Raw genomic sequence first — 11,340 nt, 5'->3', positions numbered from 1 at the left:
GAAACAAGTACCCAATCCTTTCCCAGGAGGTAGATGGATAGTGAAAGCCCATCCTCTACCTTAGCTGTAAGTTACAACCCAGAGAGTGCAAGTACTCAAATGTAGAGCAGGGGTTCTTAGCAACTAAGTGGGCCATTGAGTCCTTAAGATATTATTTGTTAAGGCATTAGTTTTTGTTGGTCACAGATCATGCATCCTTACAGTGGAGGCATAGAAACAAAGAGGTGAATGCTCATGTGACCCATTGGTTGTTGGCCTTACAGCCATTTAAGTTTGAGGTGCGGCATTGTCTGGGGAAACAGCACCTTCATGCCAATGCCCTTTTCAGGAGGCTTGTACGTCCTGATCCTTCAAGCAACCCATGGTGAAGCTAGGGGAGGAGGAAGAAGTTAAGGTGGATGACCCCTGGAAGGTGGCAGAAGGCTATGTACCCATGCAGATGACACAAGTAGCGGTGTGCGTGGCAGAGAGCTCACCTGAAAATTTAGTAGCTTCACCAGGTGGTTGAAGACTGTCATCAGACTTCATCAGGGGTGTTATTCAATAGATTCATTCAAAATACAAATTTCCATCCAAAAAGTTCAAGAAAAGATTTCAAAGTTGTATATCAATTGGATAAAGATCATATAGAGGAAATAATCTCTGTCCTTATCCTAGGTATGTGTACTCCTTGGAGTCCAGTCAGCAAATTTATCCAACTGATATACAACTTTGAAATATTTTCTTGAACTTTTTTGGATGGAAATTTGTACTTTGAATGAATCTATTAAATAAAACCCCTGATGAAGTCTCCAAGGCCCTTATTCTGGTTGGTGCGGTAATATCCGCGTGCGTTCGTGCCGCCGATGTTTTGTGTCTGCGCATGTGCAGAGGCGTCTCTGCGCATGTGCGAGCGGGGCGTACGGCCAAATCCCACATGAAATGTGAACACTCCAAACAGGGGGTGGAGAGGGGCGTGAAGGGCTATTTGGGCTCATTACCATATGCATACGCCCCGCGTTTCATGGGCGTTCCCATGCAAACGCTGGGCGTACGTATGGTAATGCGGCCGTGACGCACGTGTAGGGGGCGGACATATGACATGGCCGGATGTCAGCTGCCCGCCCAGATCCCTGCTTTTGCACGGAAAAATGTCCGTGTGGTCTGAGGTTGCGGGAGCTGGTGGACCACTCGGTCCTGCATTCGATGTTCTGCGACCATCAAATGATGGGGGAGGTTCCCTGAGATGGAGGAGGCGTATTCCATGAAAAATACACGTGCGGTCCGTTCGGCCAGCTTCTTACCGCGTACGGACGGAGTTGGCGATCCGTATGGAAGGCGGGGTTTCGCACGCACGGTCCTGGCCGCATATTCGGATCCGGCCGCACCGATCAGAATAAGGGCCCAAGAGAGACGAAACGCGTTGGGTGTTAATGTAAAGCATTTGAAAATAAAAGAAAATATTCTTCAAAAACTAAAGAAGCTGCAAGTGTATTTTGAATTCATTTATGTTTTTATTCAAGTTATTTTATTTGAATTAATATTAAAGGACATCACGAAACTAGGGCGCTGTAGACACTACTGTGGGTACATTCCAACAATGTTTACAATTGTCAAGAGCACAATCATATTTTATTTATTACTTATACAGCATATCCATATTTCAGAGATTTACAGAGACGGTACTTGTTTCCTAGCACGGCCACAATCGCGGGCATTGTGTGCCTTAACTTTAAGGCACACGATGCCCGCGATTTCCCCATAGGCTTCAATGTTAAAATATTTTAACATTGAAGCCTATGCGCGTCCAACGCGATGCCCCCGATTTCTCCATAGGCTTCAATGTTAAAATATTTTAACATTGAAGCCTATGCGATGGACTCGATTTGTCCATAGGCTTCAATGTTAAAATATTTTAACATTGAAAATTAGTGCATTTAACATAGGTAAAAATGGGAAATGGCCCAATATGGGCCATTTCTCATTGGGTATGGCCCCGGCATATGTGTGTAAAAAATAATGGCCCCCCATTGTGGCCGCCACCCCCACGATTGACGCGAACCCGAAGCGTGGCGAGCGCAGCGAGCCCGCGAGGGGCGGCGGTGCGCGTCCTCCGACCTTTTCGTTCCCCTACCATCCACGCCGGCGTGGAGTTGAGAATATAAAGTGTGGCGAGCGTAGCGAGCCACCGAGCCCGAAGTGAGGGGACGCGGATACCTGTCAAGCCCACGAGGGGCGTCCCTCGCGGGCTTGACAGGTATCCGCGTCCCCTCGCGGGGCTCGCTGCGCTCGCCACGCTTCGGGCTCGGTGGCTCGCTACGCTCGCCACACTATATATTCTCAACTCCACGCCGACGTGGATAGTAGGGGAATGAAAAGGTCGGAGGACGCGCACCGCCGCCCCTCGCAGGCTCGCTGCGCTCGCCACGCTTCGGGTTCGCGTCAATCATGGGGGTGGCGGCCACAATGGGGGGCCATTATTTTTTACACACATGCCAGGGCCATAGCCAATGAGAAATGGCCCATATTGAGCCATTTTCCTTTTTTTTCTATGTTAAATGTACTCAGTTTCAATGTTAAAATAATTTAACATTGAAGCCTATGGAGACGCGATGGACCCGATTTCTCCATAGGCTTCAATGTTAAATTATTTTAACATTGAAGCCTATGGAGAAATCGGGTACATCGCGTCGGTCGCGTCGTGTGCGTTTTGGTATGCACCCGACACGACCACCACGATAGAAATCGTGGTGGCCGTGCTAGGAAACAAGTACCACAGAGACTATTTAGTCATTCACATGAATCTCTAGTTTACGATTAACCTACCAGCACTACACACTCCACACCCATTATAGACATGCCACTGTATTTCTAGGGACATTCAAGACTGTTGACAAATATGGGATCAGTACTCATGTTTTGGTATAAGGATTAGCACCATGCCAGCAGCAATTTCCAAACGTCTTTTATTTTTTTTTATTGTTGAGAAAATGCCCTGGAAGCACCAATATGAATTTCCCCAGAGAGTGAAAGATTTTGTCCGCTTTTATATAAAATTTGCAAAAATAGTCACATCCAAGGCCAGATCTGGATTACCATCAAACTAGGCTGTGTATTACAAGCACTTGCTATCTCCTGTTCCATTAGGTAGCTCTCTGGTGTTTGTTTATTTCAGTATCTGTGTGACAGTCTCAGGGGAAGAGGTTGCAGTGTACTATCCTATCCATCCTGCAAAGACCTTGATAAACTGCAAGCTGCCAGAATAACTCCAAAGGTAGAGACTGCAGGATCAGCTAGTGACAAACCTCCCCTGGATCCTCCTCTCATAACACAGCCCAACGTCTTCTATTAAATACAAATGTATTCCAGTACGAGCAAGCTGTCACGCCTGGCTTGGCTGCTCTCTGATGTTGCAGACTTCAGAAATAGGTGTCAGAGAGATCTCAGCTCATGTTAAAGGGAACAAGCGAGCCAGAGGAGAGGGGAAAAGGCGTTGAGAACGGAGAACAAAATCAAAAGGGTATTGGATGATTTACTGTGAGAAATACAGAATATACTGTATATGCCACAAACATAAAAATATTAGGTTTTTTTTATGTTTTTATTGACCGCTTATTTTATATTTCTATGGAATGTGTGATTGTCCAGCTGTTGTGTAACTACAAGTGCCAAAATATCTTGGCCGCCTACAACAAAACAAACACAAACCACAGTAAAACAATTAAATTTCTTCACGTTTTTAATATATTATTATTTCTAAACATTAGCGGACTGGAGAAATATTGTCTGTCGTATGTGGTTGTGTAATAAATCACTGTGATAATAACATGCTTTGTTTTCAATATACATCCATATTTTCATGCACATAAACAGCTGGTGTGCTATACATAAATGCATTAATTTTGATTAAAATACATACAAAAAGAAAAGATGACAATTGTTATGTCTTTTTATTGCGGCAACAAGCAGAATACCTATCTTTACACAATATATTTCTGCACTGATAAATATACACACTGGGGACTAGTATGTATACAGCTATTTCATATCTGACAGACTGGCCTTAAATCTCTGTCTTCTGTATGATCTATGATCTCCCTGTGGGGTTTCTAGTCCTATAGAATAATGACAGTTATTATTTTTATAACCTCCATGCTTTTGTATTCACACAATAGAAGATAAAGAAGGGTCGATAGGTCCCAGCTGTCCCCCTGATTGTATGTTTTAATCCATGACATCTTCCACCCTCCCAGCACAGAGGATGAAGAGGAGGTCATTGGGTGTTGATAGAAACCCACCAGTGCGCATTGCACTCAGGGTACAGTGCATCCATCATGCACTTCAATTTCCCAATATATGCAGCCTCTTCAGCATATTTATGCATCACAAGTTGTGTTGCTATTCCGTAGCAGGGAACATACAAATCTCCTGCGATTATCTCCATAGAACTGCTTTACATATTTTAATTCCAAGTTTACATATACACTGCACACAACTGTTTCTTTTTAAAAGATATATTTGAATTACAGTTCTATCACTCATACCCATGAACTGGGCTGCTAGAACATCTATCTGACCCCACAGGGTCATGGCCAAACATGTAAGATGTGGCAATATTCTGCTATACTGACATGACTGGGACTGGTGATACCCAATACAGCAAATACCACATGCGTGCTTCTTTGGTGTCCGAGCCTCCCTTCCCAACCGAAAAGGGGGCATGGCTTCAATGGAAGGGTGTGGCCTCAAAAATCAGTTATACAAAATAAGAGTGCCCCAGAACAGATGTAGTCAGTCTTTTGCGTCTTTGCGCAAGAATCCTTTTGCTTGGCAGTTTTCTGATTTTATACTGGGAGTACCACCAACCATGTCAAAGCCAACATTTTTTCAGCACATCTAGGAGTGGCCCTGCAGTGGCAAACAGGATGTCTGTTGCTGCAGTTACTGTATGTACTCCTGAGTTTGCCCTGTTCCACTTGTCCTCATGTCCGTGGTTAAGCAGACAGTGGGTACATTGGCATTTTTGAGGACACTAAGGATACTTTTCCTAATGTCCATGTACAGTCTGGGAATTGCTTTCCTAGTGAAGTGGAATCTAGATAGGATTTGGTAACCTGGACACAGTACGTTCATCAACTGTCTAAATACCATCGCACTGATTGCGAATGCTGGATGCACGTCTAACACCAGCACAGTTGTTATGGCCTCAATAATCCTCTTTTCAACAGGGTGACTGCTGTCATACTTCATCTTCTTGGTATAGGACCGTTGCACAGTCAATTGCTAAGTTAAAGTATTGCAAGTGGTCTTCTCTGGGACGATGAATGACTCCCAGCATCAACAGCAGCAATAGTAGGTGTTGCACTCAAGGATCCTCTGGAGGAATCCCAGATAGGAGAGGAGACAGTCATGCCTATGACATGGCCTGCAGGACTACTACGATGAGGGAGTTGGTGGTGTGGATTGCAGGCGCTTAGATGCAACAGAAAATGGATTTACAGTAGGTGTCACTGGACTGCGTACGATCTTAGCCAAAGTTTCTGAACATGACAATGACTTATGGTGAATGTACAGCAGCGGACTTATAAGGGAGGATGTGACCTCATTAGTCGGGCAAGTCCCTAATGTTAGGGACTTGCCCGACTAATGAGGTCACCTGGACGCGGTGGGCAAGCCGTTACTTATGGCCATAAATAAGCGAAGGACCTCGCTAAAAATGCTAAATTTTATTGCAAAATTTTAAATTGGGAGTTTGATTTGTGCACCTGCACCTTTCACTTTGTATGCAGTTCCCTTGAATTATAGGGCAGCACCAATGGATTTATAGGGCAGCACCCCTGGAAATATAGAGCAGCACCCCTAAAGTTATATTGCAACACCCATGGATTTATACAGCAGAGGGGCTTAATCCCTGAAATTCTAGGGCAGCAACCCTTGATTTATAGGGTGGCACCCTACCCCTAACCATCTCCCCCATAGCCTACCCCTAACCTCCCTTATTAGTGCCTAATCATTCCTCCTCACATCCTAACCCTAACTCTCCCTCTATAACATAATCCTAAAATTCCACTTTCCACCTTTCCACCTAAAGCCTAGCCCTAACCAGTCCTGGCATACTTACGATAGGAATGCCAGCAGTCTGGATTATGAAGTCAACATCTCCAGTAATGTCGGTTTTCTGGGGCATCTTCTGGCCCTGATTACATAACGACAATGTTTGGCTTGGTTTATACAACTGTTTATACAACTACGCAGTCAGCACCATCAATAACTAATGTATCTGGCTATTCCCACATCTCATCATGAAGACTCTGTAGATTGTGCAGAAGGTCTTAGAAACAACAGCATGATTGGCTTTCGCACAGCAGTACCACCGCTTACTAATTTTTTTTCCTGCATCTCTGTTTATGGTCATTACTGACCACTGTAGCTGTGGCAAAATGGATATTCTAGTCTACTTTCAGTCGGATACTCAAGTGATATTCCTGTAATACAGTATACAGTATTAACCAATTCAACATTGTTCTTAAATCTCAGCTCCTTCCCATAATTCCTGATTAATATATGATTTGAGCATAGTAACAGAACATAAAACTCTCCTCTAGGCGTACCTATTTCTTACATTTTGATTTGGTTTTAAGGTTTTTCTAAATTGTATGTTGTACTTTAGGGTGTTATGTGGGGTACACACCAGGACGACCACCGTCGTTCACGACCGATAGACGACCATGGAACGATTTCCCTTGGACTTCCCGGGAGCTCCCAGGCAGTCCCCAGCAAACGATTAGCAAAAATTGTGTTTTTTTGCGGAACGATCTAGATCCGATCCCGATGCGCCCGCGATGGTCGTTAAGACGGTCGGATCGCTGGTTTTTGTTTTTTTTGCAAGAACACATGCGACCGTCGTCAGATGGGCCTTTGAAATTTGAATGAAGGGGCTGGACTAGCAGAGGGGGAGGACTAGCAGAGGGGGATAGGAATAGCAGCAGCCATTTTAAACCAGTGTATTTCTGCTTTGTTACTAGTGAGGCTTGGTTTATACCTGCTGAACGCTGGACATAGCTATTTACACATTACTTTGTTTTGCCTGCCATTACAAAGTGTCTTTTAACCCTGCACTATGGAGAATGCAGTGATGGGTAGTCACCAGCAACAGTACCTGCTCTATTATGCAGTTTTGAAGCTCAGGCGTCAGAGAGCCCAGCGCAGGAGAGAAAGATCATGCTGGACAAAGCAGTGGCTACTTCAGCGTCAGACTCGTTCGCACATGCCACTGCTCAGGGACATCAGGGAGAATAACCCAGACGATTTCCGTAACTTCTTGAGGATGGATGATGCCACATTCCAGGAATTGCTGCGTCTGGTGACTCCCCACATCGAGAAGCAGGATACCAAGTATCGCATGGCTATCCCTGCTGAGGAACGGCTGGTGGTCACCCTGAGGTTTCTGGCGACAGGACGGTCTCTTGCTGACCTAAAGTTTGGATCCCTCATCTCCCCGCAAGCTTTGGGCCTCATCATCCCGGAGACCTGCAAAGCCATTGTGAAGGTGCTGCAGTACCAGTATTGCAAGGTAAGGATGAAATATACACTGTACACTTTATTGTGCAAACAAAATATTTTTATTTATAATTTAGGCCTAGGACAGAAACAGGTTTTTTAGGCCTTTCATGGTTAAAACATGTAAAATAGTAAATAGATTGTGTCAACAAAAATATATTATAATACCATATATAAAAGATATTGTACAAAAACACACACTATATATAAAGATTTAAGTATGTATGACCCAGTTTAAACTTTCCCAATAAGTACGGGCTACTGTGTGGCAGAGGATGTCTGCCGCAGATAAGTAAAGGCTGCGGCCCACATGGCGCATGGCGCAGATGCAATGGTCCCGGCCCCATTGATGTGCGCCATACGCCATGTGAGCAGTGGCCATCACATACCTGCAGCTGAGACCATGTCTGCCGCACAGTACCCCATACTATTGGTAAAGACAAAAGGGCAATAAATGGAGTTTGCTATCCAGATTGAGGAGAATCCTGTTCTCCCTCTGGTAATGCAGGTACAGGTAGCAGCATATAAAAAAACAAAAAACACACTCTGGTAACTTCTGGAACAGGCACTTACAACAGTAGGGATAAGGTACTGTGTGGCAGAGGATGTCTGCTGCAGATATGTAAAGGCTGCGGCCCACATGGCGCATGGCGCAGATGCAATGGCCCCCGCCCCATTGATGTGCGCCATACACCATGTGAGCAGTGGCCATCACATACCTGCAGCTGAGACCATGTCTTCGGCACAGTACCCCATACTATTGGCAAAGAAAAAAGGGCAATAAATGGAGTTTGCTATCCAGATTGAGGAGAATCCTGTTCTCCCTCTGGTAATGCAGGTACAGGTAGCAGCATATATGTAGAAAACCAAGACAAAAGACACTCTGGTAACTTCTGGAACATGCCCTTACAACAGTAGGGATAAGGTACTGTGCGGCAGAGGATGTCTGCTGCAGATATGTAAAGGCTGCGGCCCACATGGCGCATGGCGCAGATGCAATGGCCCCCGCCCCATTGATGTGCGCCATACGCCATGTGAGCAGTGGCCATCACATACCTGCAGCCGAGACCATGTCTGCCGCACAGTACCCCATACTATTGGCAAAGAAAAAAGGGCAATAAATGGAGTTTGCTATCCAGATTGAGGAGAATCCTGTTCTCCCTCTGGTAATGCAGGTACAGGTAGCAGCATATAAATAAACAAAAATACACACTGTGGCCCTTGTGTGGCAGAGGATGTCTGCTGCAGATATGTAAAGGCTGCGGCCCACATGGCGCATGGCGCAGATGCAATGGTCCCGGCCCCATTGATGTGCGCCATACGCCATGTGAGCAGTGGCCATCACATACCTGCAGCTGAGACCATGTCGATGGTAAATGATAAAGTAGCCTATTTTTTAAGACAGATCCTCAAAAACAGGACACTCTGGATCTTCTATCAGTAAAGAACTGTAGAATTGACGGTACTGGGGGGGTTGAGAAGGCTGTGTAGGTGTTGACTGGGTATGTGTTGGAATTGTGCTCGACTGGCCTGCTACGGTGGCAGGCGGAGTAGGCACTGGTGATTCTAATGACAGTGGTGTGTCTGGTGCACTACCAATGCCAACTATTTTAGTGCCACTGTTGAGATACCCTAAACTGCCATTATACACCAACTCCATGCATAACTTTTCAAAAGTAAGTTGCTGGTCAGGAGCCATGTTGCGAACACACTCTGCCACATAAGTGAAGTAGTTGTCATGTTTGTCCGGGTTTCTTTGCAGGACTTGATGTGCCCGCATCATAAATTCTTCATGTGCCGCTGCTTCTCCTTTTTTTCCTTTGCCACGCATTTTTTTGGCACGGGGGAGTGGTGGAGTGGGTTCCAGGGTGGGTGGCGGAGTGCGTGCCGGAGTAGGAACTTCGTTAGATGTGCATGCATTATCAGATAGGACAGATAGGTCTGGGGTTGCAGGTGGGTAGTCACCAAGCTGTAAAAAAATTGAACATGTTTACTAATCAATTCTATTTACTTCTAATTTCAGTTCCCTACCAGCGTGAATGAATGGAAAGTCATCGCAGAGGAGTTTGAACAGCGATGGAACTTCCCAAATTGCGGTGGAGCCATTGATGGCAAACATGTCCGCATAGCCCAGCCTATCAATAGTGGTTCCTACTATTTTAATTACAAGGGCTATTTTAGCATTGTACTAATGGCTGTGGTGAATGCCAACTATGAGTTTATCTTCCTGGATGTAGGAAGGAATGGCCGTGCATCGGATGGTGGCACTTTCAAGGACACAAAGTTCTACGAAAGGCTCATAGCGAACACCCTTCACTTGCCGTCTGTCCAGGAAACTAAACAGGGGCTTAACTTTGTTTTTGTGGCTGACGAGGCTTTTGGCCTGCACGAGCATGTCATGAAGCCATATGCGCAAAGGGGCCTGAACCATGACAAAAGGATCTTTAACTACAGGCTATCCAGGGCACGGCGTGTTGTGGAAAATGCTTTTGGCATCCTGGCAAGCCGGTTTCGCATTTTTCACACTGCCATTAACCTGAGGGTGGACAAAATTGACTGGGTTGTCACGGCGTGCTGTGTCCTGCACAATTTGCTCCGCAGAAAAGCCACACAGCAAAGGGCTACAGGCACAGCACTCCAAGAAGACCAAGAACTGCCAGAGGAGGTAGTGCAGATATCCTCCTTGCAAACCCCAACACAACGCTACACAGGGAGTGCACGAGCCAAACAGGTGAGGGAAGAGTACATGGCCTACTTTAATGGGGAGGGCGCTGTGGATTGGCAGGAGGAATCAATTAGATAGCCAAAAAAATAGACTCACCGATGCAGACTGCGAATTCTCCTCCTCCTCCTGCGCCGCGACTTCTTGGTTTTCCTGTTCGACCATAAGGACTACTCCTGTCCTCATCGACTCCTGGCTGAGGGTGAATGTCAACCGGTCATAGTACCAGAGCGATGTTTGATACATCTCGTCGACTCCAGCACCAGACTTCTTTGCAGCCTCCATCTTCTTGTGTTCCTTTAAGAACACCGTGCGCATATTCTGGATGCGTTTCCTCACCCATTCAACATTGGCCTCTGGGTGAAATGGAAGACTGTAGCGTGCCAACTCCTCCAAGGCTTGGTTTCTTTTAATTTTGTTTGAATACTCCTTGGATTTGGTTCTCCACAGGCATTCGTGTGTACGATATTTTTCAATAAACCCTTCCAAAAACTCTTGTTCCTTTGCGTTGGACATTGGGACTGTAAAAAGATAAAACCATTTTAGTTGTTATAGTTATACCCATGTTTTGTTTCATATTTAAATTTTTATAGTTATAGTTACCAGTTTACCTAGTTCTTATGTTTTAAGTATTTAAAATGTTAATAAACTTTTATGAAAACCACTATACATTTTATTGTGCAGATTGCTATTCACACACACAGGTGAATGGGGCCTAGCAGAGAGGAGTGCATGGAATACTGCAATGGTGGACAATGGTTTATGTATATATATCTATATATACACAAACACACACACACAGGTGAATGGGGCCTAGCAGAGAGGAGTGCTTGGAATACTGCAATGGTGGACAATGGTTTATGTATATATATCTATATATACACAAACACACACACACAGGTGAATGGGGCCTAGCAGAGAGGAGTGCTTGGAATACTGCAATGGTGGACAATGGTTTATGTATATATATCTATATATACACAAACACACACACACAGGTGAATGGGGCCTAGCAGAGAGGAGTGCTTGGAATACTGCAATGGTGGACAATGGTTTATGTATATATATCTATATATACA

At 45.1% G+C, this 11,340-nt stretch overlaps 1 protein-coding gene across 1 annotated transcript; it reads right to left on the bottom strand.

The window, feature by feature from the left end:
• Positions 1-3,591: 3,591 nt before the first annotated feature.
• LOC146058484 (uncharacterized) lies at positions 3,592-11,096 on the bottom strand. Its single transcript, XM_083170774.1, has 3 exons — positions 10,361-11,096; positions 9,364-9,508; positions 3,592-3,665 (listed from the first exon to the last, which is right to left on the bottom strand). The coding sequence occupies exons 1-3, from the start codon at positions 10,775-10,777 to the stop codon at positions 3,592-3,594; spliced, it is 636 nt and encodes a 211-aa protein (XP_083026900.1). The 5' UTR covers positions 10,778-11,096.
• Between the last annotated feature and the right edge of the window lie 244 nt (positions 11,097-11,340).

The sequence above is a fragment of the Crinia signifera genome, chromosome 2, assembly GCF_055691185.1.
Source record: "Crinia signifera chromosome 2, ASM5569118v1, whole genome shotgun sequence".
Classification (NCBI taxonomy): domain Eukaryota; kingdom Metazoa; phylum Chordata; class Amphibia; order Anura; family Myobatrachidae; genus Crinia; species Crinia signifera.
Note: the sequence above shows the minus strand (reverse complement) of the source record. Positions and strands in the feature narration are given on the sequence as shown.